Below are 27,657 nucleotides of genomic sequence, written 5' to 3'. Positions count from 1 at the left end.
AGCAGCGCGGTGGGGCGTGGAAGGGCGCGCGCTGCTTGCGCATGCGCGCTCTCCCCCCCGTACTGCTCTCCCTCTACTGCGCGCGCTGCAAATATAAAGCGGCTAGCGTTCGCTCGTGCTTCAGTCACTGCGTTGCTCCTTCCTTCCTTGGTTGACGCTCGCTCCCACGTTTACTCGTCCAATAATAATAATAAATGACGCATTCAGTCCTATATACACTCTCGTCTCGCTCTCCTCTCTCTACCCCAAACCAACACCAACGCAACTACGACCGAACTACCCATCCTAACGCGACTTTACGCGGCGTTAACGACCCCCAATGCTCTGCATTTACTCGTGTTCTCCTCGCGGGAAGGCGCGGGAATTTTTTTTGTATTGATACGTAACAGAAGAGCACTTATAGGAACATGTGCGGCGAAAATTTGCGCACAAACTACGCATACAAAATCAATGCGCAAACATAACACATAACAGGCAAAAGACAGAAATAGAACGACAAACTCCCAACAACAACATATGTGTGTCACCTAAACGCAACACTGATCCAACGCACATGCGTTTGGAAATTTTTTTTAAACTTTGCCTTTCTTTTTAGAACACCCAGAGCAGAAGTTACAATCGTGAAAAACCTAATTTCGTGCCGCGAAAGTTTGAAAAGAAATATTAGGGGAAAACAGCATTCCTGACGCTCTGTATTTTCTCTATTTAAAACCCATGTCATGAAAACTATTTTGTAGCGCCAGCTACACTGGCCGAGGTTGAGCAGTTTCGCGTGGCTCTTGGAGAGCCGTGCTGCGCATGCGCGAGGAGCAGTAATGTCTCACGGCACAAAGCTGGCGCGCCGGAGCCGCCGCCGTGACTGTATGGGACTGGATCGGATTAAATTGTATAGGATAGGATTGGAAATCGTTTTAGCAGCAGTAAGTATGATAATCAGCTAATCCTAGACAACCAGGAAACCTAAGAATAACCAGCTGAACCTAAGCTCACGTACGTTACGTATATTCTGGCATAGCGGAGCCAAGAAACTGCTAATTTTTTCTAGACCTTTTCGCGCGGTTTTCCGATTCAACGGCATTTCGGCGATTTCTAAATAGTGTCGCGATAACGGAGCACTGCGGATGGGTCTAAGCCTAGAAATGCAGGACGGAGGATGGCACCAATACTACAGGGACCGGGCAGCTGGACGGGTGGCGCCACCACTCGGCGCTCCCCTCGTCAGTGGAATGAGCCGGTGTATTGGACTACACAGCCTCCCGTTGTTTTTGTCGTGTTTGCTTCGGTGCTTTGAATGTTTTGGTGGTGTTGTGAGCGGACATGTGAGATGAAACGAACTCTAGACAGATGTGTTGGGTTCTTAGATGCAGTAACGACTACGTAAACTTGTCGGACGCTTCTAAATTTGCGTATCGGCTGCAATGGCATGAGCGCTTTTTGCAGCGATCTGCGCTTGGCTCCTACCGTTCTGAGTACAAATAAAACAACTATTATTAGTATTCATTTCTTCTTAAATGCACCAACGGCTACGCAAACGTATTGGATGCTTGTAAGGTTGGGGAAGGGCTACATTGACACGAGCGCTGTTTGCAGCGCTCTGCGCCAGGCTCGGCGCTATCTGAGTAGGAATAAAACTATTAGCAATATTAGAATTCATTTCTACCACTTTAAATTATCTTCACTGGTTTCAATGACTACGGTTTCCACGCCAGCCTTAGCGCTGGGATACCTCGATACGTGTGCTTTAAATAGAAAGGCACCTGCATAAGAGATGGATTACAGTGTAGCCGTAGAAACGTTGCGGTAGTTTACACTTTCTGAAACCGTGAGCTTTGTGCCTTCGGTTTTGGTGAGCGACACCGTGACAGCATGGGGGCCTGAAAGCCGAAGTGGAACTCCCACGTTTGTGGTGGTCATTTTATCAAGTGCCAAAGTTATTCACCCACCCAACAGCCCAAGCCACACACCATCCCTCCTCCCATTCCCGTTTTACCACCTGCGTAGCATAAAGGCTGGCACCGATAGTTAAAAAATGTGGCAGTGTTAACGTCAGCCGGTGCTTTTTAATGCTTAAGTATTCTTTACAGAGTACCTAAAAAAATCGTGTAATGCCTTGTGAAGACACCAAAAACGCGCGATTAGTTGCCTCAAATATGGGTCCATCAGCCCGAGTCTTCCACCACAGACACATTTCCGACACATTGGAAAAAGTTTAGATTTGGAGAGGGATGCATGGCAGTTCAAAATTAAACAGCAAAATCATCTAGCCCCTCGTCTAATGATTACGATGGTTTAACGCAAAGCTTTCTTCGTGCGAAATGAATGGGAAATGGTCAAAGTCAAAGACGCTGCTATCAAAAGACCAAACTGCGTGCTGGTCAAATTCGAAGCTAAACTAGTCAAAGTTTAAATCCAGAAGGCAACCAAGGAAACCCACACGAGAAAGCTTTGCGATAAACCATCATCGTCGTTAGACGGAGGAGTGCATGCTTTTTCAAGCGTAGGTGGCAGCTTGTAACCGCAGCATTCAGTTGTAAAGCCGAGTACAGGCTTCGGGCACCCTCCTGTCTTGCGTCCTTCAGCCACGCAGGAATTGGTTTTTGAAAAACCATTTACCATCTAGCCAGCAACCATTGCAGTTCTTATAAATCAATGCTTCTCTACGACAAGCAATAACGTTCTACTATCATGCGGTATTTATTCTATCAACGATTCCCGATGACTGTAGTAAGAGCATTTCTGTGAAATTAAACACGTTTCAGCCGCAGGTAATTAATTTACGGAAGCGTCATCTATCACACTTTCTGTTTTGAGGTAAATCTTAGAAGGCACCCCCCAACTTTGTCTTTCGCTTGTGCACGACGTCGACGCCGTTTTGTCATCACCTGCCCAAAAAAATGAATGCCAGGAAGGCCAGCGCCGCAGCATTCCTAGATCGGTTGCACACACCGGCTTTGCGGGAGCAATTAGCTGCAACTTTGTCTTTCGCTTGTGCACGACGTCGACGCCGTTTTGTCATCACCTGCCAAAAAAAATGAATGCCAGGAAGGCCAGCGCCGCAGCATTCCTGGATCGGTTGCACACACCGGCTTTGCGGGAGCAATTAGCTGCAATATACTCCTCGATACGCGAAACTGCATGCAGGCATGAAAAAATTACATGAAGGAACGGACTTTCACTTCCAGCTTGAATTCCAACTTGGCGCATTGAGCGTCGTCTGCTATTTGTAAATACGGAGTATGGTGGTAAGTCAAACACATGGCATGCCTTGTAAAGGTCACATCCACGCTCAAGATTTACCGATCTGAAAAAGTCATTGTGGCTATGTACGCTTTGCAAGCCGCACGGCAGAAAAACGACAGAAAGCCATGCACAATAACGCTGCGCTGACCACCACCGGCATTCCACTGACGAGCGGTTCGCCACGGGCGGCGCTGTTCGCTGAAGCGACGGTGGTGCCATACAACGGCCGCGTTCACACTGCGGGCGCTATACGTACGCATCGTTCGTACGCATCGTAAGCGTAAACGCAAAAAAACGCAATGAGTTTGTTCAGACTATCGTTGCGTTGAGAGTAAAGTACACAACGTTTATTTCCTGCCAGCAGGGGCGCAAATGTAGGGTCCGCAGCTTTTACGACAAGCACAGATGCGACTGTTACGGCGGAGCCAATGGGCAGAGCAGTTGCGGTTTTCACTTTCCGGTCACGTGCCTTCCGGCCTCCCCAGATGACCTTTCATCCGGTGACCGCCATCGCAGGCATCCGCCGATGCAACATTGTAGAACAACGCAGTATCGCCGGTCCTCAGCTTCGCAAAAAGATTGTGGAAATCTCCGTTAACAACTAAATCGAGGAAGATCTGACGAACCCACATTGTTCTACGACGCCTGCGTCTGCGTCGGTTAGCGCTGGGACGATGACAAACTCATTTTTGGCTTGAAGAGCCTCGACCCCAGCTAACAGATGCTTGCTGATCGCCGCCATGATGAAAATTGCGAAACGCAGCAAGGAGGTTATACTAAACTTATAACCTCCTTGAAACGCAGTTGCCCCAGAGCGGTGATTGGCTGGTCGTAAAACACGTATCTTACCGAAGGGCTCGATGGGAACATAGTCGGTTGCTAGCCGCGTATACGGAAGTTCCAGCAGTTGCGCAGATTGAGATAATTACGCCACTTACGGCGGGTGCGACTGTAGTCTGAACGCGGCGTTTTATTAGGGCAACGTAAAATGTATAGCCAGCCAATTGCATCATGAAAAGCAATACAAAAGTCAACTAATAAAGGCAACTCCGCATGCGCACTTTCGTAAACTGTTTAGTTAAAGTTCAGCGCTCGATCGTTGAAGTTCAGCGCTACTGCAGTTCCTAAATAAGGTCACAGAAGCAGCAGCCAAAAACGGCCGCAAGTAGCATGATTTACATTTCAGCTGTTTTGGGTAACGACAGTGGAGCAGTGGCCGTACAAATATCAGCTAGAAATTACCGAAATATTAGTTGCGCACAAAATCAACGCACAACTCGTTAAAAAATAAGTGTGCTACAGTTTTGATTGATTGTAGCGTTTAACGCGCCGTAGTGGAGGGCTCCAGATTAATTTTGACCACTGTGCTACAGTTTTCAGCACATAAACCAAGATGCAGTGCCCCTAGTAACGTGCTTTGGCATTTGGCCTTGGTGGGAAATTATGTTGCAGAAAAGTTTTCATGCTTACCTGCTGAGTAACCTTGTTCCCTAATCACCATTCTGCTTAATAAAACTTGATCGTGCAGGGGTAACCTTGATCGGAACAAGGTCACCCCTGCAATAATGTATCACTGCACTCGTTGACCGTCGCGGACTGAACCGCTGCAGATTTTTATTTCTAACGCTATACGCCTCGAGCTTCGCGATCGCTGCGCCGCCTGCCGCCGCCTCTCCGCGGCGCTTACGGGAGGCGCGCTGCGTGGCCCATTAGGACTCATGCAGTGTTTTGGTTCTCTTTTGCTTCGTTTTGCCCTTCCGCACCCTAAACAACTTGTTGTGGTGATGTCTGTTATTATGGTGATGTCTGATGTGTAAGCAAATGGTACTTTTAGGGCACTTCAAAAAGCAGCTGCGTCTTGGTAGAGTGCTCGAACGCCAACAAGAGCTATCTGGTGACGCGGTTCTGCGCGCTTGTAGGCCGTTCTTACGGGCGTCGGCGACGGCAGCAGCATATGACCACTGTCACCTCCGAATACGTCAGGCACAAGTGAATTCTGCTGTCGCCTCGCTTAGACCTGATACTGACACATTGAGAGGCTGGTTTCGTTTTGCAGCGCGGACAACGAATGAGGCTTTGTTTCGACTATATTCGTCGCAGAAAAATATGCTTCGGGGATGTGATTACTCAACACTTGACAATAACTTGTGCCTTTTATGGGAACATAAGCCACGCGAAAATGTTAAGTATATTCCAAGGCTGTAGTTCGTTAGATATGTGCCCACTCATCCCTTATAGCGAGGACCAATTGGAAAGTTAATGAGATAACGGAAAAATAAATCATCTGTCAAGTCCGGAAGAAACAGAACAGCTCTTACGGGAATGAAAAAATAAATACTCCCACCTCCCCTCGCGGGAACCCCCGTGTAGATGGGACGCATTGGGGGGTTCCGTTGTTGTTTCCGTTAGGTTGATTCTCCCATCGCGTGAAACGTGCCGTGAACCCCCTGCCGCGGCTATGACGCAACGTGGCGCGGCTATGACGCAACACAATCCAACATAATCCACTTTAATCCAATTCAATCTAATCCAAGCCAATCCAATCGAATTCAATCCAATGACCCTCGCGAGAGAGTGTTCGCTATCGGAGAGAAGAGGGGGTGAGCGGCGGAGAGCGTAGCTCGCGCGGCGAGGAGAATGGGGGAGGGGTGTGGACGGACAACAACGCCGTATGGAGGGACAAGGCGAGTGAATGAGATGCAGTCGCATCTAAAACCCATTGCAGCTTTTGAAATGCTAAAAACGTTTGTCGAAACTTAAGCAAGGTCGTGCTCATCAGGCCAACTAGATGCGAAATGCACTGATGCGAAATGCACTTACTTTTCGGGGAAGGGGGGGGGGGGGGGGGACGTCTAACTGTCGTGCACAAATGCAGAGCGAAATCAAGGAATAAACGTTTTAGTAATCGCACGCACAAGCTGCGCGTTCAATTTCCTTTAGTTTTTCGACTTCAACGCACAGCTGATCACTCGGTGGACACATTTTTCGAAGTACAGGGCAGGGAGTTCACAATGATAAAAGGTGTCGCTGAAAGAGTTGTGGTACTTGATAAGGCCATCTGATTTAAGCTTGTGCTAGTTTCGGCAGGCCCCCTGTGTAATGTTTCGAAGACGCGTTTAGTCGTGGACGCGGCTTGCTTTATACGCCCGTCGCCGCGCTGCTCGCGGGGGATATCTGCATACAGATGATGGATGTTTGCGAGCGCTCACCTCGGGACAAGACGACCCAGCACTAAATTCTTTGTCGGGCGCAGACCCCAGGTATACTTTTGTATTTTTTACCGTACTTCTTTTGTAGAATGTTCGTGCAATTTATGCCACATTTTTGTCCAAGGTAGTGATCAATATCCGAGGTATTATATTATCAATCGTAACTGGCGTGCTGTCAGCTGCATGAGTGCTCCGCAGGGATATATAAGCCCAAAACCGATTTACATCATGGTGTACAGGCATCGCATGGTCATCTGAGGAAACGCTGCCTACGGAGACACTGTTAATAAATTTCAGTGGAGTGCAATTACAATCAGTTCCATGCGTATACGCGGACTTCGAGACATTGGTCTGTGATACGCACCTGGCGCTCATACAGACCGAATGTACCACACTGAGATAGCGCCAGGAACGTTTACCCTCTCGTAAATACACCACGTTTGTGAACAGAGCGATTGTACAGTAATCCGTGTTTCGACCGCATACAAACGTTAAATCTCAGTCTCGAACGTGCCCCAAAAGCAGCGGCGACTCCCGCGGCTTGTTTCGAAACAGACCGCTAGGGGGATTTCAGTGGCGCCCCTACAGGCAGCGCTCGAGGCACAGTCGCCTACTAGGCAGGCGTTTTCGAAGGCGAACTGAACTTCTCCGTATAGACAGCTCTGGATTTTTACCAGCAGGGCTTGCTTAAACTTGAGCTTGGTCCGTTGGCGTTCGCAAAAAAAAAAAAAAAAATTCGCCGCGCGCCGCCCTGCTCGACCTTCACCCAGCCGCGTAGGCGGAGCCAAACCTCGCCCAGCTATGATGTCATCGCGCGCACCGCAACAGTGTTGACCGCAACCGCTCGAACTTCGAGAACACTCTGCCCAGCGTTTGTGGCGTGATCTCTCGCGTGCTCTTTTCTTCACCAGTTCACGTTTGTTCGCGCCTGATGTGGGGAAGCACAGAACAGCTCGCGCTACCAGACGCCGAGTTGACGAAGCCGGTTGCCGCCGGATATAGCGCGTGCTAACGTGGTCCACTTTGGGAAGAGACGTGAAAGAGTGCGGACAAAAAAAGTCATGGAGAACTTTCAGCGGCAAGTTCAAAAATCCATGTGAGGTGCAACAGCCGCGCCTCCGACGAAGGGGCACGGTCCGCCAGCTCTGCTGTTTCTCCAGCCTTGCGCCACTAGTGCGATCTGCGCCAATCTTTTTTTTTTTTTTTTTTTTGAAATCGTGCCTCGGAAACTTTTGACTCCAGATGCACATATTTACAGTCTTTGTCAAAAGTTTTTGCGCCGTGGCAATTGTTCATTAGCTACAAAGAACTCAAAATACGAGCTTACCTTTCGAGCGAGACTGAAATGTTTTATCCCAGAAATCTGGCTAAAGCGCCTTTCCTTCTTGCTGTCACAAACTGATTTGGCCACACTTAAAAGTTGGTACTTTGCTTCGAATTCTTTGTCGCCCGGAAGCTTTTGGCGTGGCCTGGGAAATGTTGAAAGACTGTACATGGTTTGATGCATGTGGTACTGATTGCCTCGAGCTGTATAATAAACAAAAAACATTTTTATTGTTTCGCTAACGACAGCGCTGCTGAGAGCAACTGCCAGATCTCTGTCGTTAGGACAAAGCAAGATTTCTTAAACCATGCATATTAAATCCGCACACAGGCAAAGTAGGCCTGGCAACAGGGCACCGGCCATAGAGATGTCATGAAGGGCGTCAAACCTGTCATCCGAAAAGAGCGAATTCTGTTTTCGAACAATAGGACATTGATCAGAGTGGAGTGGGCATTTCCTTATAAGCTGCCTCTAACCTTCGGTTAAACGCTGCTGATTGCTCATTAAAGAATGTATTTTTTCTTTGTGTACTGCAAGTAAAACCAACGTGCTTGGCTTGCCTTATCGTGCACCTGCTTGCAGTTAATTCTTGCATATTGGCGTGGTGCTAACGCGCTGTTCGATTCTCTATGCGTCAGCAAACTGCACATCAATACTTTGTGAGGGTGTTTTCTTTCTTTTTTCTTTTTTTCAACCGAAGCTTGTATTGACTCACTTGTATCGTGGAAGCTCGTGGTGGTGTTCCAGGAAATTAAGCGCTTCAGGTCCTAACAGGTCTCGGAGGCCCTCTGAGCCCCCTCCACCCCTCCCCCTGACTCAGCCGAGAACGAAAGTCTCTCTCTCTCTTTCTCAAGAAAACAACGCTTCCCATGGTGGGAATCGAACCTGGGTCTCTCGCGTTATGGACCCGACGTCTATCCTATTGCGCCATTCGGACACGCTATTCAAACGCATAGTCGACTTGGAAAAAATGCCCGCCGGGTGGGATCCGAACCCACGATGGGTTCGGATCCCACCCGGCGGGCATTTTTTCTCCACTTTCGTTCTTTCCAAATTCTTAATCTGTTTCAATTACCTACCACATCCTCCCCTTTGTTTTCCGAGGTTTTCTTGACTGCCAATCCTTAATTCTGTCTTATTTCAATGACCCCCTCATTTCCTATTCTGATTCGCTATATACATACGCACACAGAGATTTTGACACAGAAAAAAAAAAACGCGCTCAAGCAATAACTGCAAGACAAAGAACGGAAGTATGAAAAAAATGCATCGAACATCACCATTTTTGCAATTAGAACTAGTTTTTAAGTTGCAATTAGAACTAGTTTTTAAGTTTTTAAGTTTCTTTTGGTCGGTGTCTCCGTTTTTACTCCAACATGTTTCCCGACCAGACGGGTTTCCGTCAAACCCTCGACTTCAGAACTAGTGACAACATATCTCACACTTACGAATGCGCGGTAATAAAAAAGCGCATGAATAATGATCATCAGTCTGCCCGCGGAGTTGTATACAAAAGAAAAGAAACACACAAGAAGTAGAAGTTATTCGAGAAACCAGACATTGTCAGGAAGCAAGCAATATTTGTTTAACTTGCTTTTTAAACGATTTTTCAGAAACGTTGAAACTTGCAACTTCCGGATTTTAATATTTAGGTCGACTAAAATAACAGCGTTTGTTTTCCGTTATTCGTCCTTGTTTTTGGTGGGCGTCGGGTGTTATGTCTAAGAATCTGTAATGAACCACGGGGTCACGTGCCCGGTGTAGGGGACCCTCAGTCCGGGATCCCCAAGCGGTTGCTGGCTACGCGGGCCCTGTTCAGTATTCCAGTTCACTGTAACCAGATCAAGCTGGATAGTATGACCACGGCCGCTCGATGGATTCCAGAGCGGCCATGGTATGGCCTGAATTAGCGTCTCGACTGGGGCCAGTTGGTTCATTCTGATCTTAAACAACAGCGCAAAAGACAAAGACTGTGCTTCTTTCTTAGTCCTTGTCTTTTGCGCTGTTGTTTAAGATCATGGTATGGCCCTTGCTGGCCAACTGCGCCGTTCAGTGTCGAATGGAGGGATTTATGGGTTGCTGACCTGGCGTTTGCTAGCACTCCCGTACCTGATGGTATAGAGTACCGAGCGATGTACAGTAGTTTCAGGTGGCTTGCTACTTCGCTGGATATATGGCATGAATGAAGGTGCGGATAAGTGTTTGTTTGGAGTCACGTGGCCTTTATTTAACGGGCAAGGGGATTGTGAATCTTTATTGCGCCTACCCTCTTTACCCTCATATCTATGGGTGTCTGAAGAGGCTTCAGGACATTCCTCTGGGGTCCGAGCCTGATCGGTGTGCGTGCGTGCTTCTTGTGTCCTCCCGTCCTGCAGGTGGAGCTTCTGGTGGAGGCCAACAACGGCGTGCACAGCGCGCTGATCCCGCTGCACGTGGGCGACGGGCGGGGCACGCTGCAGCCCTCGCGGGCGCCCAAGTTCTCCGACATGGTCAGCACGGGCACCTCCACCACGGTCTCGAGCCGCAAGGGCCTCGGCGCCGTCTCCAAGAAGGTGCACCTGCGAAAGCAGACCACCGACCCCGGCGAGTTCAAGGCGAGTGCGTTTTAACGTATTTTCGCGCGTATAACCCGCACCAGAAATGCGAAACTTTCAGTGGCAAAGTAGGGGTGTGGATAATGCGCGGGGTTTTTCCTTTAGTACAGCTTCACGGCAATGCGTGTTGTGCCGTGAAGATGACCTTGAGTACAACAGTGGGGACCGCTGCTCAAGTGATAGCTCTAGCGAGAGTAGTGGCACTCAGTGAATTGCGACTTTTGCCTTGCAGTGAGTCTATTCTACTTGCTAAATATACGCTTTTTCTGTCTACATAGTATGTGATTTGTTGCTTGAGCAGTAGCTTTGGTGCAGCCTTTCCGGTATCAAATGCGCGGGCAATACGCGAGGATTTTTTTTTTCTTTTCCGGCTGCCTGAAAGTGGGGGTGCGGATTGTATGCAGGGGCGGGTTATACGTGCGAAGATACGGTAACGTCTTGAGCGTTGTCCTAAATGCATGCTATCGCTTCGCTGCGTCTTTTGACAGCAGAGCTGTTGTAGGTCGAGCCTGTTCTTCTGCTGTAGGTCTTGCGTCATGCACGGGTAGGAACACGTTATCGGAACAAACGATAGAGGGCGCAGTGGTCTCCCAGGGGCGGGTTCCCCTCCCGGGGAGGGAGCCTCCCGCCGCTGACATTTAGCGGCCGATTCCTTTGCGCGAACCGTAGAATTTTAACACGAAAGTTTTTTATATTCTCGGATACACCAAGGTTTCGGTGGCGTCATATCCATCACGGAAGTGACGCCATTACAACGAAGTAAGCGGCCTGTAAAGGGTGCACCCTGCACATAGGGTCTTCTTGCGGGGAAGCAACCTTGAGTACTAAAGATTATCCTCAGGGTTGTTCGTTTTCGGGTTTCATATTTTAACACGAACGTGTTTTATGCCGCGATACCGCCACGATTTCACTCACGTCATATCTGTTACGGAAATGACGCCAGTACACCTTTGCCGAAGCGACCCGTCAGCAGGACGTCGCTCGCCAAACACACCCACAAGACAGCCGCCGACCCGCAAATCATGCTCAGCTGCAGATTTCGCTGCACATTTCACTTTCGTGTTTTACCGATTCATATGACAGAGGAATCAACTTTTTTTTTTTTTTTTTTTTTGCTGCTATGGCCTGCCGTTCTCGGGCGGGCACCCGTTGACGTCCGAGCTGATGCAAGAGAACTACAGCGCCGATGTTTCAGCGATCTCACACTGGGTGGAACTGTATGGGTTAATTCTTTTTTTTTTTTTTTGAACATGCACTAAACCTATAACGAAGTCGTTTTAGTGAAATGGAAGGGCGACCTATTGTTGGTGAACATTCATCACTGAAAATTAAGTGCGAATAGGGGCAAAAAGGGAGGTGATACCAGCGCTGCACGGTGTCTTCTCCCTTCCTTGTCGTAAGCGTAAAAAGTTAGGCATGTTGGTTATGCATGCTTGGATAAATGCAGCACGAAAGTTGGACGAGCGGAGGGTCGAAGGCGAGCACTCGTCTTTTCCTCTCCTCGTAGTAGACCCAGGACACGTCCTGTGTCTGTTTCTGCGCTACGTCTACAAATATCCCTATCTTGTCACTCTTTCAGTTCGCGCTTAATTTTTGACGAAATCGCTTTGTTGGAAATCCCGCTGCATTCGAAGTGTTTCGTGGTCCCAACTGCAGTGCGTCGTCGCCGCTTCTAACGATATCCAGTTTACAATGAAACCAGTTTCCTGTCCAGGTGTTTGTTATGACAAGGGTTCTCTGTACCTAGTTAGCGTAGCGTAGTCACAAATTTGCCTCCCCTCTTAACCGGGTATGGCGCTCCGCAAATTTTTATCGTTCGTCAACTGATGCTGTCCCGAAAAATTCAATTTTTCAATATTGTCTTGCGGCGCCAGCCGCTAAAGACTTGGGACCTATGAGCTTTTGGTGTTATTTTCCCGCCGAAATTCAAGGAGCGGGCCTATTCGCCCCGAGCGCGAACAGAGTCGGCCCCTGGCGGCGGCGGGACGAACCGCTCCTAGTGTGGATGGCGCTCTCGCGTCGTCTGCTTTTTCACGTTGCGTGCGGCGCAAGACGCGTGCTGCACACGACAAAACAACCAATATGTGTGCTCGTTTGGCAGTAAGCAATGACATAGTTACCTCTGCTTGCGCATTTCCTCTAGAAACGCAATAATCAGCGGCCGTTGAGGGTTAATGCGCTGGTTTCATTCCACGAAACATCTTCGCCGTGGTCACCGCTTGAGTGTGAACATTGCTTCCACACATTGCACTTTTCTTATTGTTGAGTGCAGTCGTCTGCCGTTTCGGGAACGTCGAAGGGTGCTTTTTGAAGGTGGCGTGGTGATTATTTAAAGGATAAAAGTTTAGTACGGGAAACGGGTAAGAAGCGACAAGACCTCTCCATACGCGTGCAAATTCCACACCCTTGTAAAACTGCGCTGTGTCCTTATAGAAAGAAGAAACAAACAAAAACATTTACACTGCACACGACCTGTGCGCTATCGCCCATACATTGCCGGACACGTATTTTACACCCGCAAGCGCCTGTGTGATCGTGTCCTTCCCGTATATTTCTAAAATAAATACCATTTTTGGACAGTCGTTGTTTACACTGAGGAGGAGAAATAAACATTTATTCAACTGTATCGAGTTGCTAATTTTACGTATTATTTAAAATACGTTTCTATGGATGCGCAAGAGTATTAGGGGGGATTTTCGGTAAAAGTAAGCAGTTGTGAGTTTGCGTCTGTCATGTGGCATTTCATGTGTCATTTTCATATACAGTCGAACACGGATATATCGAACTCCAAGGGGATCGTGAAAGAATTCGATATATCGATAATTTGATATATAAAATAGGCCTATATGAAGATTATCTGACAACTCCGCACATCACGGAGAGTTTTCTGAAGTCGTGGTAAACGGTAATTTACCGCTTTGACCGTCAAAGCACGGAAAATTCTAACCGCAGCATGATGACCACCGCACTTTAATTATCATTGAAATGTCTTTGAGCTTCGCTTGTTTGTTTTTTTTCTGCGTCGTAGAGTTCGCCAAATTGTCTTCAAGATTACAAACACACACAAATGAGAAAATCAACGCTGTACACTGTGCCACAACAGAGGCGAATAACGCTGACGTAACCTCGGCTGCAGTAGGCGGTTGGGAACGTTGTCAGGCACTGCGTGCCGTTATCTTCAGTATCCGAACCGAACACCTCCCCCATCTGGAGGCATGCAACGAAGTCGCTTTGCACCCGACACGCTCCGGAATAGCCGGGGCGGGTTGTGCTGCCTTCGCCTTTACGTGAACGTTGATGGGTGCATCGCCCTCAAAACTACTGCGAGGAATTCCGAACGCCTTTTCAACCAACATCTTTTCAGCAGCCTGCACCCGACGAATTCCCGCCTTCGTTGCTCCGAAATAAATGCCTTGTACAAAACAAACATACAACGCCGCATCGGTCCCCCTGCACGAGCCACCAAACAGCTCAGTCACAGAAAAAGAGTGCCTCCGGTCAATTTCTTTTCCTCCTTTATGTCCTTTCGCCCCAACCACTATCCGCGTTCTAGCTATCATGGAGCTGCCCCTCGTGCTAGCGTGAAAACAGCTGTTGAATGCCATCGAAGCGATATAATGCCGCGGACGCCGCCCCTGTCTCACCAAGCCAGGCAGCGCCTGCGATGAGTCAACATTATCATCAACTCCACCCCATCACAGGACGCAAACTTTCAGGGGAGCCTTCGGCACGGAATTCGATATATCGAATTTGCCCATGATCAGGAGTTCGATACACGCGCACAACAGCCCTATACTTTTGCATGGGATTTTCGAGGGGATGTTTGCACTGTTCGATATAGACAATAATTCGATATATCCGTGTTCGATATATCCGTGTTCAACTGTATATCATTTTCAAATCCGACATGAATCACCTTGTCCAGAAACGTGCCTCACTTAGCATAACCAAATGCCTAATATGGTCACGTCTTAACCTCTTAAGGTGGACTTATAAGTTTAAAGAAAGAGGAGAAAACGGGTAATATAATGTACGTTGGTGCCCACATGTGCGAGGGGTGTGTGCCTTGACTCGCTGGTTTTTTTTTTAATTTTTTCCCACAATTCTTGCTTTCAATACATTTTTGAAAAAGGCGAGCCACAATTCCTGGACAATCTCGGACCAAAGGGGGGTTAATTAATTTTGAAAATACGTGTTAAAGTACTGCTTTTTCACCGCTACAGAACACAACGCTTAGTGTAGTTTCGATTGTAAGTAATACTGATAACCATAGTTTGGCTTTTCGCGTTACATGCGTTCTCTTCTCGCTGCTCTTGCAACGTCAGCAGGAACCCCCCCCCCCCCCCTCTTCCCGAAAAAAAAAAAAAGAAATGCACAGAATTTCATTTTTTACCCAATCCTCAAGAATTAAATGCCAAGACAAAGGCGATATTCAGTTTACAAAACAAAGTAGTTACCGGGAACCCGTTGCGCTGATTCGCAACGAGAAATAAAAAGGAAATGTTTTACTACATCTGCAACAGCGCAACTTCATTTATTGCCGTCTTTAGGGTTCGTAAGCGACCTTATACGCAAGAATGCAAACACATCTCGCTGTTGCAGGCACCTGTTACGCAAATGGTCAACAGAGCAGCCGTAGCAGAAAATGTGTGCTCACTGTGAGGTCCCAGGAGCAATTGGTTTGCACACTGTAAACCTGCTTGTCACTTTGCGAAAACCTAGCTAAACATGAGATGTTGATTGTACTGCGTGCGTTGACAATTCAATACGCTAGTTCACTTGCGACGAAAGCCGTAAATAAGTGATCTGAAAACGTTATTCATCAAACCTTCGTTCAGAGTCGCTAAAATTTCATTTAAAAGACCCGTTAGAGCGGTTACATTTATATCTCTGCGCTGATCAAAATTCAGTAATTTTATGTTGCCTTTTGAACACACACAAAATATCCCAAGCTCTTAGAAAGAATTTCGGGGCAGTTAAGTAGTGTTACCATTTCAGGGCATCCCACAAATGCAAGAATGCGTCATATGCTACCAGTGAAAGCGATTGAGATTGCCGTTGTAAACTGAATTTCAGTGATCGAGGCTTCCTGATTTGTTTCTACTTATGCTTTTATTGAAGGCTCAAAGCCATAGTCTGGAAAGATCGAGCCGTCGCTTTTTTTGGCGTAGTAATGAAAACTGACTGCCGCTTCCATGCTATACATTGAACGTTGAGGAACCGAACTACAGCATACCACTCTTGTTTGCACCTTTCGTGCGCACATACGGCGAGAAAAAAGCACGAAGCGCGCCCACAGTGTGCATTCTTACGGGCCGCTCAGCGGAGCATCCACACTAGCAGCGCGACGCTGTCGCCACCTACATGTCGAGCTCGCGGCGAATAGAGGAATAAAGAACGAGCGACGGCTGTTTTACCTTTCGCAACGCCGCCGCTCGGTGGCACCTGCGCTATGCTTCCCTAGGGTGCCCCTAGAATCGCTTCCCTAAAATCACGATTCCCGAGTACCGCTGTGTGCGCGTCTCCAGCCCCATATCCAAACATGGCGCGTTCATTACGCAAGCGAAGTCTTTTACCTAAGTACATGTTCTTTCCCCATATTATCGAGTTCGCGCCGGCCCAATCGCACTCGGTGGTACTGGGTCTTATCACTTCCTGTTTCGAATAGCTCGATAGCGTTGCCGCTAAACGAAGTCGCCCGAATTCAGCGACCTGTGCACGGCTACGAACATATGCAGCTACAGAAAACTCCCGTCAAAGTAAACACATGTAAGAACTGGAAAGCTTACCAGTCTCTTGCACTCCCGGAGATAAGGAACGGAGCTGTAGAGCCATATCTGGGTTTCACTGCGGAGTCAGTCACAAACTTGCTATGTTTGTTTGAAAGCCGAGTAGCCAGGAGTGGTCAGATAACAAGCGTCGCGTCTTGCGGAAGAGAGAGCGATAACACTTCTTTATTGAGTTAGCTGTGGGTGAAATGGGGATTGCGCATTTACCATGTTTCAAATACAATGGAAGTTAGATAGGGGTATGGAAAGGACCAGTGTGGCGCGGTCTGCTTCAATGTCAGCTGAGGAGAGATCAAATCTTGAACTCGAGAAGCTTTTGTTGGTTCAGTTGTACCAGGGACCTAAAATTCACATGTGGAAGGAGGGCGGAAGACAGTGTTTGGTGTAATGCCAAAGAATTTACTATGAATTCTCAAAGCCCTAATCCTCTCGTTCATGCCGTGTGCATATTTCGATTTTCACAGTGGAGTTGTTATGGGCCAATTCTCCCGTTTTTCTGTGTGCGTAGACCGTGAAAAGCCGCCTCACCCTTTGCCTTCATCACCCGTTCGCCTCCAGCGCTTCACACACTGACATAGAATGGGGTATATTGCCCTTGGAAAAGTGTCTCCCCAACAATGCATTAGTGTCTAGAAGTGAAGCCGACTTTAAGAATATCGGTGTCCGCTTGGGCTTTGTAAGCTGCCTTTCCCACAGTGGGTGTTGCGCAGTGAAGCCTACTCACAATTCCGTTGAACGCTTCCCCGGCGCGGCGGCGCGGATTGAGCGGGAGTTTACGGCCAACCATTGCAACCAACAAACCACAGATAACTCCAATGGTCATCCACCTTCACAAAGTGAAGTGCCACTGAATTTCTTGCAATGGCCTATTATATGCAGAAATGGCAGCACATGGAAGCCTTGCCCGGAAAGGCAAGGAGAATTAATTGGCAGCAAAGCCAACTATGCGCCTAAGCTGAGCCGAGCAAAAAAGGGAGAGATGAAAGTGAAGAAGGGGAAAAGGAAAGTTCAAGCAAGACTTTAAGAACTAGTGTAAGAATGCATTAATACTGATTGATTGATCGTGGGGTTTAACGCGCCGACGCAACGCAGGCGATGAGGCGCGCCGTAGTGGAGGGCTCCGGATTAATTTTGACCACCTGGGGATCTTTATCGTGCGCCGAAATCTCGTACACAAGGGCGTTTTTGCTTTTCGCCTCCATCAGAAAAGCGGCCGCCGCGGCCGGGAATCGAACCCGCGACCTCGTGCTCAGCAGCGCAACGCCTTAGCCACTGAGCCACCGCGGCGGGTATGCATTAATACTGAACTTGTGCACTTATTTCTTATCTTTGTTTACACAATGTCAGACCGGGCGTGCTTTGGAAAGTAGTAGGAAAGTATCGTTGTGGAAATGTGAAGTTCTTTAGATGTGTTGCATTTGCAATGTTTGGGTGTTACATGAAAGCTGTAGCTTAAACTATAGCTTTCACTTACTCTTAGATACTCGAGAAGTGGTTGTCCAGTACCTAATAATTAATTCCAATCTCTCAAGCAGCCATTGTCTCCTTTGAGAAAAGTTTAATTGTTTAGACAAGACATACAGATGCAGTATTGTAGGACTGCCTTTTCTTTCTTTTTCCTCGCAGTATCCCTATTCTTTTTTCGTCTCGTTGATTCATTTGAAATCTGAATGCAGTAGTTAGTATTTATTTTGATGCACTCTATATATTTTTCACCTGGGTTCATGAGTGGTTGCAACTCATAATTGGCTCCGTATGCTGACATTTAGAGGTCTTGCTTCACCAGCAAAAAGTCATGCCAGGTAATCATCTCGTTGCAAAAATTCAATGGCTGTTCGGGAATTAGATGAATTTCAATGCATTTTAAGCCATATTTTCAAGGTGAAGTGTAAAAAAATACCTTACCAGCTCAACTGAGTGCCTCCTGCCTTTCAAAGAAAGCAACATTACAACACTTAAGGCGCAGGTTTGAACAGCATAAGTGGGAACACTTGAAAGATAGGATGTCTGAAAGATATTTTTGTCACGACCCAGTCACCATGATGTCAACAAATAATCAGGTAAAGCAGCAATACAGACCAGTGATGATCACAATATAGTAGGGACAATAACGTGTCATAACAAAAGGTTTTTTGTCTTATATCAGAATTTTTGTTGATGATGGGCTGCGCCTCAAATATCATCTGGTCATCTGCTGGGGATTTCCACATGTATGTGATTAATATTGTCTTTTCAAAACAATACAACAAGTGCCAAGAAATATATGAGCTCGCACGTCCTGGTTGTTTTCCATCACCTTACTGTCGGTCACATTTTTTGGCCTACCATCGTTGCACTCATCACTAAACACTAGATATCTCTCCTGAATGCAGGTGCGGAGCATCGAGGGTGACGGAAAAAAGTCCGTCCGCTCCCTCACCGGCCTCCAGCGCGACGCCGAGGTGGTGTTCGTTCCGAAGGGCTGCGCCGAGGAACCCTCGCGACCGGGGCTCCCCAACTTCTTAGACGCCTCGGGCGACCTCACTCGGGCGGCAAGTGAGCCCGACCTCGGCGCCCACCCGGACTCCGGTCTCGGCGAGGACGAGCCAGCCCCGGTCCCAGCGAGCATCTTCGAGCGGCCCGGCTTCGGCAGCGTCGCCTTCCGGAACTCCATCTCCGGCACACTCCTCTCGCTGCCCTCCTGCCGAATGGACGACGAGGAGGGGAGCATAGCGCTACCCTGCGGAAGCGTCGTCGACTCCATCGGGTCGGCGGGAAGCCTGGCACAGAGGCAGGGAGTCCTGCCGTGGGACGACGGCGAAGACGTGTACTACGAAGAAGACGAGGAGGAGGAGGAGGATGTGAACGCGACGCCAGCGACGGTGATCTTTCTCGCTGCGCACGGCTTGGCGGAGTACGTTGAACTGTTCTCGAGGGAGAAGGTCGACTTGGATGCGCTCATGCTTCTCGGGGAGGAAGACCTGAAGGCAATGGGCGTGCCTCTGGGACCGCGGAAAAAGCTGATCAGGGCGGTGGAGCAGCGGCGATCGGCGTTTGCGGACCCCGGCGAAGTTGCCGACTCGAGGCTGTAGGCGGCGGACAACGACGTGCTCGGCATTTGTGCGACAGCTGAAGTAGCATTCGTCTTCTTCTCTTTTGTTTGCGTGTGATTGCCGCTTCCTGGTGCTTCTTCGTGTGTGACCAGCTCTGAAGATGACTGGACTCTTTCCAGGAAAGAACGAGTGTTTGTGTGCTTTGAGCGACTGTTTTATGTCTCCCTTTCTTTTTCTATCGGCAGAAACAAAAGCAGCCAAGCTGGCTTTTGCTTGTTGCAGGAAATGATTTACTCTAGTGTCTCCAGCAGTTGCCAGTGACTTCTATTGAAGAGTCTGTATGCCAGCCATTCAGAAGGGAGCACAAACTGAAATAAGTCAGCTGTCCAGGGAACAGAGAACCTGTGCTCTGTGCTCCTTCGAAAAAGTCAGGGACATGGTGTTGTCCGTAAATGCACAAATATAAACCTAAGTTTCTTGTCTTAAAGACTCTTCAAAGCCTCTGAAGTTGCAAATGTTTTCCTTAGATTGACTCTGTGCACACGGTCGCGTTTGTCAGCGATTTGATTTGTGACGACTCCACTTTGTTTAGTTTGAAAACGTTCTTGATCAAGTGCGTATACCAGTTTGCTTGAGGCATTACAATTTTCTGTTGAACCTTGGAAATTCAAGTTAGCATAAAAGGCCTGAGTGATTCAGTCGTACGCTCGTGTTGCGATTCGCCCATTCATTTTTGACGGGGGCTGCCACTATACAGTCAACATTTGTCCATTCTAGCTTAGATACTTTGACTGCAAACTTAATTTGAGCAAATTTGGCGGTTCTGCCAAGTTCTAAAGCTATGCATTCTGACTTTGGTTTATTCGATTTTTCGCCTAATTCGCCCAAACGTTGGTACTCTTGCAAGTTCGAAATACCGATAGTTGGCTGTGTGACCTGCCATCATAACAGAAGTTTACAATTTTTTAATTCATTCGGCATTGAAAACTGTCACGTTTGGGTATTCTAGACGTTTCATTTGTGGAAATTTGGCTGCTAGTTTGATAGGGGAGTAAGTAAGGATAACACATTGTGGCTTTTGTTCTTTCTTGCGTAACCTTATACCTAATTGAACCATTTTCTCGAGCCATTACTTTTAAAAGTCATTGCCGACAGTCAGAGCAGGCAGACATCAGTAGCCCAAAAACTGGATGGAATGCTTCAAAAAACGATGTTGAATGAAAGTGAAATATGAAAATTGTTTGTCAACATCAGCTGATGTTTAAGATGATTATTATGATGATGTATTTACAGTGCGTAAGCGCGTGTTCACACAGCGAGCCGAACTTGCATAATAGGAGTCAAGTGGGCTTTAAGCTCAACTGTGCTAAGGTCATTAACATGGATGCGACGGTACCACACCGAATTAGCACAGCAGTGTAATACAATGCTAAGCCGCAACCATTTTTTTCACTGTTCATGCACTGTGCTTTTCTGTCAGCTTTGAACAAACATCCCTGACATTTCTATGTGTTTTACAAGGGCAGCAATATTCTCTCCTCTTTTACCAAAAAGCCTCACTGGAACAAAAGTTCTGGCAAGTGCAGCCAAAGAAGTATCTAAACTGTGGTTTTTTAGGGAACGTTTTCCTTCATATTATTTTAATTTACAAAGTTGTATTCAAAGAGCAAAATGCTTGGTTTCATTCTATTCAAGTGCTTACCAATAATTGCAGCTCTGCGCCAAGTGCGCCAATGGCAAAGGGCACTGCATGGTTTTACTACAATGCACAAAAGCAGCATATTGAGGCAAAGAAACATTACCAGAATATCATGCTTCCTGAGAGATATTTTTACAAACTTTCCTTCTCTGGTATCAACTTGCACACACCACCCCACACTCCTTGGCTCATGCTTCTGAATGAGCGAAGGGTTCTATACTACTACTCATGCTTTGCCTGTAGGCTTAAATACGCCAGCACAGATATAGCTATAGCCTGACCACATCTTTCCCTGTGATCCTTCCTACTACTCGTGTGGTGTGTCCGCTGTGTACAGAAGGTCCCGGCATGGAGGTGTGCTTTTTTGGCGTGAGAACTGTGAAGCCGTGGCTCAAATGAGCTAGTGACGCTGACCTTCTGCCTGCGGCGTTAACCAGAAAAGTGCTGTTGGTGGTCAGCGGTTCGGAATCCTGTGCTGCACCGAAGCCTGGAGGAACTCCGACAGCACACTGAGTGAGCTTCGACTGTGACTCTCTGGTGCACTTGTCAGCTTCAGAGGTGTGTGTGTGTGTGTCCGTGTATTACTACGTTGGCACGAGTGCAGTGATGAACACTCGAGCAGCAGGAGAAGTATTCCGTTAACAGTGCATTTTGGAAATAAACGGATGAATCAAATTTGCATCCTGTGCTTTTCGGTGTCATTTCGCATTCTCTTTTGGTGGTCATCAAACACCAAGGAATAAATACACTCAGCGTTTGGACAGAATTTGTACAGCTCATTCCAATGAGCAAAACAAGAATGCATAATAATACCAATGGACCAAACACCACATGACTTCGACAAATTATCATCTTCTCGAGCAACTGTTATCATACTGTTACACCAGATGCCTTCTTTTTGTAGTTGTCAATGGCATAACACGTGGTTAAAGTGCTTGTTAACTCAAGCAGGGCAGTGAAGCATACACAGATTGAATTTGATTGACAGAGGCAGCGACGAGCTTTTGGGAGCACTTAAAAAAAAAAAATTCCTTCAGGCTATAAGTCTGCTTACTTAAGTCTGCCCCAAAATTTCCGCCATCAGCCGCATGACTACTTTCACTGCCGAAAACTTCCCGCTGTCAGCTAGACAAGCCTTGCTACTTTCGCTGCCCCGAAATTTCTGCTGTCGCCTTATAGCCGTACTACTCTCGCTGAACCAAAATTCCTGCTGTCAGCTGGACTATAGTATTACTACTCTCGCTGCACCGAAATTTCCGCTGTCAGCTGGACTGTAAGCCTTGGAACTTTCACTGCTCTTGAATTTTTGCTACATGCTGGACTATTGTCTTACCAATCTCGCTTCCGCGACAGCGAACACTGCTTCCACGAAATAGCCTGTACAGCGACGCATGCCCTGTGGCCTGGCCAGATGTCTACGTTTCCTGTGCACAGTAAAAGCTTGTTAATTCGAACTCAAAGGGTACAATAAAATTGTTCCGATTAAGCGGAGTTCGAATTAGCAGGCGGGCGCTAAAATGAATGAAAATCGCGCCACGCTGTGCAGGCAGAACACAAAGAAGCCACCTCTGCACTCGTTATCGCGAATTAGGCGCTACAACACGTTTGTGGCAGGCGATTTCAGAAATAATGTTTCATCAGTAATAATGGCATGTGCTGGAGCACTGGAGCCATTGGCGCAGCGCCCTCTGTAGACGCGAAATAAGCTGTTCCAGGAGCGTAGTGCGCATGCCACGCTGCTGTTTTTCTGTTTCGTTGTTTTGCATCTCGTAAATTTGGTTCAGTTTGGATTTGCAACACATTGTAATCACTCTGGGCCGACTTCTTCAGCGAGGAGCGAGGGAAACCAGGGGATCCTAGTTCAAAATAACCGGCCTGGATAACGACACGTTCGAATTATCGGGAGTTCTCCCCCATTGAAATATACAGGGCTGTCCCTGGACCAGAACGCGAGTTCGAATTAACCGAGTTTGAATTAACGAGCTTTTACTGTATTGTGAACGCCACTACAGCAAAGACCGTTACAGCGAATTTGCCTGTTTAACGAAGAAATTCATGCATTCCCAATTGCTGAATTGTTGTTTTTATAATGAATACGACTATTTGCACACGTCGAAACGCGTAGCAGCAAACCGAAACCGAGCAACAGGCTGTTCGATATCGCTTCGGGGGTGCGTCTCCGTGGCCCAGTGACACAGTGCTGGCTTCACTGAAGCTGACGACACTGCTGACAGGTGTGCCAGCGGCTGTGAGTCATGCAGTCCTGCCAGGGATCTGCAGGAATTGATACACACGTACAGTGCATGCTGCGATGCAACATTGCTTGTGACTGCCGACGATTACGTCTCGTTGAACGACCAGGTCCTGGTTTCTGTGATCTGATGACTGACGACACTGTTGAGGCTACCGTATTTCCACGATTATAACGCTCACCTATTTTCGCCAAAAGCAGCCCTAAAACTTGCATGCGCATTACAACCGGGCTCAAAACCGAAACCGGCTATCAATGTTCCCCGCTTTGTTTTAATAATACCAGAATCTGGATAGGCAAATTTATGGGGCACAATGGATGTTTGCTGCCACAGTTACGTGCGTCAAATAAAACGTCCTACGCCAAGTACTGGTGCCATGTCTTTTACATCTTAACAGTAGAATTGGCGCCAAATTATTTTTTCACATTTTCTTAGAGTCAACTCACTTGCGCATTACAATAGAGGGCGCATTAGAGTCGTGCAAATACAGTATTAGAGGAAAGGGACGCCAGAAATGATCAGGCGAGCTGTGATTAACAGCTTGCAGAGGAGCCAGGCGTTACGACTGCCCGTGAAGCGATAGCGCTGCGCATACGCATGATGCGCTGCATATGACGCGCTGCACATATACATGTATATCTCGTCTCCTTGCGTCGCGGCACGCCGTGAACCTCGACAGCAGCAGTTCGGCGATGCTTGCACATTTAGTACATCATACTACTGTGGAGAAGGAAATTGTTGACTTTTTTGCCCATTGGAGCTTGATAGTGATGCAAATAAACATTGTTTTTCTCAATATGCTCATCAGCGTTATAGGGGGTCAGTGAAGTGGGCGACGCATGTAACGAGGTGACGTGTATAATGAACAATTATTGCGGTCCCACACGCTTCGTTATACAGGCGTTTGATTGTATATGACACACTCTTCCTCCATAATAACTAGAGTACCGAAGGTTGGTTCAAAAAACGAATAATATTATCACGTTTTCAACATGGCGATTGAATTTAGAATTTAGCAACATCGACTCACCCTTCAGTCCATTAATTCAGCGAGCCTCAGAACTTCGTTTTAAATTCTCTCGTTTTTTAATTTATGTATAAATCAACAGCTTGTGCAATGTTCTCTTCTGTTCGAAGCTGTGCATTATACCGTAAAAGTTGCTGTGCTGAATCCACGCATGGGTGTAACATTCTTCAATGGTGCTATGTGCACAACATAAAGCTCTGTACTAATAAATGTAAACCATAGCAAGTAAAGTGTCTCATAGTTTAAGCATCTGAACTTTTATAATTTTTGTTACTATTCTGTCTACTAATACCTCGGTGGTAACTAAGTGTGCCTGATAATGTTTTTTTTTTCATCTTTTTATTACTGTTGTGCTCTGCAAACATACATCCCCAGCTGAACCATGTTTGCTGAATTTAGGGCCCAAACCGTTCACTGCTAATTCACACGATTGAAGCTGTACAAAATGTTGCATTTGTCTGATATAAGTCTTTGCCAATGATTTCCAACAGGCCACTTAACTAGTGTCAAAACCATTTTAATCCTTCAATGAATTTCTACTTATAGCAAACAGTATTTTATCATTCTTCATAAAACATTTTATTGTAACCTTAATCAAGTTGTTTTTTTGTAACCCTCAAAGGAAATGAGTCGGCACATGCCGCTGCCTGCGCCCATACACATTGGGCCGTTTACAACCAGGGTGATAACCTACAACATGACAACATCCTCAAGTTTACGCCCCTGAGAAAATACGCCGACATACTCACCTACTACAGGCACAGGCGCCAACAATACTTAGCAACCCACCCACACCTATCCAGAACCGAAGCTACAATATTCCGACGACTACAAATGAACTCTTACCCCAACAATACCTGCCTACTGCATGCAATGTACCCCACCCTCTAAACCGCATTTTGCAAATACTGCCCCCACCCTGGCTTTGTAGTTGAGCAAGATCTCTTGGTAGTTTCGCTTTTCTGCGGGGCTTTGGTGTCGTGTAAAAAAAAACCTGTCCTGTCATTTTGTTTGTAAAGTAACTTCACAGCATGGACAGTGCAGAGGAAGTAGAGCTATACTCATCGACTTTATGCATAGCCAAGAAAGTTTGGCACAATCACCGGTCGTTGCAAACACCGTGTTATATTTTCTGGCTTACGGTGCAGAGCTAGGCTAGCTGGTTAATACTTCAAGAAAAAAAAAACAGCGCAAAAAAAAAAAGTTCAAAGAAAGTTGCAGCGACGAACTCAGCTTGATTGATTGCTAGTGGTATCTCCCTCGACACGGAGCGACGACGTGCCACCTCACCAAGGAAAAACTAATATGTCTATGCTTTATACTCTTCGTTTCACTGAGGGCAGCCACAAAATACTTTTTTCTGTTGCAGGTGGTAGCTGTCCTAGGCATTATTCCTACGCTTTACCCAGCGTTCATGTGCTGTCAGCTTTTTTGTTGTTTCTTTCCTTTTTTATTTAGGAATATTTTCCGGAGTGCCTCAACATAGCCTGTTTTTGTGTAAGAAATATGTCAGCAGTGAAGCCCTTATTGAAGCTCACGCACAGCCCATTGATACCAAAGCAGAAGCATGTTCAGTAGAGTCATTTTATTGGGAAAGCCATTCATAACACACACACCTTCCAGCTGTAGTGCAACTTTTAAACACACCAATGAAGACATTCATATCCCCACACATCCCCATCCGGCTCCTGTACAAGGTATTTAAATCAGAAGCAGACAGTGTCAACTGCGACAACCACCGTCCCACCAAGTTGTACTGCATACGCAGCATTGCAAGGTTGCAGTTAGAATAGAAATTGTAGGAATGGCAAACTATTTTGTAAGCCTGTTGCTACAAGTGCAGAAATGCCTGCCTTGTGGGGAAAAAGAAAAAAAAAAGAAGAAGCTAATGGACAAACAACGCAAGGTATCTATCCACCACCAAAAACTGTGCTTTCCAGCAGTTAGGCTCTGCTAAGAGCTGCTTTGAATGAAATGTGGGACAATTTATTGTGCCCCTTGCTACCGAGCAAATTCACTTAAAGCAATTTGCCGAAACAGTTTTTTACACAACGTACAGTTAGAAAGCAATGGAACTTGAAGTATACCCTCCCATTTGGAAACTTTTATTGTTTTACATGTACTTCTACACCGACGTCGCAAGCCAAGCCCGGGCAGAAGCAGACCAAAGGCGCAGTGATTGCAGTCTCCTCTGGAACAGTGGTTCAGCTCCGCAGGACTACCATCTTCCCGACCATGGCTGCTCTAATAAACGGGTCACAATCACACTGAAGAACCTTCCACACATAACGGGGTGTGGCCCAATCGACGGTATTCACTGAAAAGATTAGAGGGTGATTTCTTTGCTAGGTAACACTGGAAACCACCATGTCTGTGCCTGCGCATTGCGGAAGAACATCGCAGGAAAACGAAAAAGAAAAGAAAAAACACCGGGGCACGTTGTCTGTGCCGTTTCAACCCACTTCTTGGCCATATGTTAGCAGATCTATTTAATAATCACACTCAAATTATGTGGTGTGCAGCATAGCAGCTAGTGCACGTGAGGCCGTTTCCAGAAACATGCCGTGCTCGCACTCCTAGTCGGCACAAGCACTGGCGAATTGCAAGCGCCCCTCGAACAAATTGCTTGAGTTTGGCTTCCCTATGGCGAAATTGTCGGAAACAGTATTTCTGTTGTCTTTGAACAAGCGACAGGCTTTCAGTAGCATACACGCAACCTGTTCCATCACAACACAGTTACAAGGCTCCAAAGTTCTTACCGCTCTACCTAGTCACGCGACAATTTCAACCATGTCTGGTGATAGAAAGATCCTAGGGTGCTGCATGGAACAGTATTTGGCGTCGATGTATTACTTTATGTGCAGTGGGCCACAGTAAGGAATGTGAACAGCTTTAGTTGTCATGTGGTGCGCTCCATCAGGCGCCAGCCCGGCCAGTGGACCTTTTTCCAGTACCGGTCATCCTAGCGGCTGCTATGGCAAACTAAAAATGGCAGTAAGGTACTCCCCCCCAAAATTTCGCTTTCGGAGAACCCTCGCACAAAATATTATTGTCCTGCAGTCCCTTCCACACCCACCCATCACCCGTCCCTTTCACATGAATGTCGCGGCAGCAGGTGCACGTTCCCGTGACAGGTCTGCAGTGGTCAACCCGTCCCTTTTTCTCCTTTCCGTTACTCTCTCGTGGGTAGCCATGAGCTCACAGCGTGGTCAGCCTCAAACATTTTTGCCCTTTTCCTTTGAAAGCCTTTTTGTGTGCTCGTATGAATTCACTATGAGCTGTCGAAAAAGAGGAAAGAAAAACGTGCAGCCTATGGGATCGCCTTACTCGCTCAGCCTGGCAAGCGGGCTCCGCCTAGTGGCTCCCGCCCAAGAAAGATAGCGATCCCAACCCGCGGCGCGATCGACAGCGACCACGACGGGTTCGGGCGAAAACGTAGATCCGGACTCTACCAAACACATTTACTGACTAACTAAAACATACAAAACACA

General features: G+C 47.2%; 2 protein-coding genes across 2 annotated transcripts in view; both read left to right on the top strand.

Annotated features, from left to right (window-relative positions):
• Positions 1 to 27,657, top strand: part of LOC144138495 (pre-mRNA splicing regulator USH1G-like) — a 235,448-nt gene that overhangs the window by 92,679 nt on the left and 115,112 nt on the right. The gene's annotated exons all lie outside the window — the stretch shown is intronic.
• LOC144138950 (pre-mRNA splicing regulator USH1G-like) lies at positions 18,523 to 21,581 on the top strand. The gene has a single exon (XM_077671461.1). It carries the CDS (start codon positions 18,523 to 18,525, stop codon positions 19,225 to 19,227), a length of 705 nt encoding a protein of 234 aa, XP_077527587.1. The 3' UTR covers positions 19,228 to 21,581.

Source organism: Haemaphysalis longicornis, unplaced genomic scaffold, assembly GCF_048455015.1.
Source record: "Haemaphysalis longicornis isolate Haplotype H1 unplaced genomic scaffold, Haemaphysalis longicornis Haplotype H1 scaffold_5, whole genome shotgun sequence".
NCBI classification, from domain to species: domain Eukaryota; kingdom Metazoa; phylum Arthropoda; class Arachnida; order Ixodida; family Ixodidae; genus Haemaphysalis; species Haemaphysalis longicornis.
This window is presented reverse-complemented; position numbering and strand designations above follow the sequence as displayed.

Bases quoted from the DNA above. Each gene is read 5' to 3' on its own strand.
- LOC144138950 (XM_077671461.1), top strand. From the start codon at position 18,523: ATGCAGGTGCGGAGCATCGAGGGTGACGGAAAAAAGTCCGTCCGCTCC.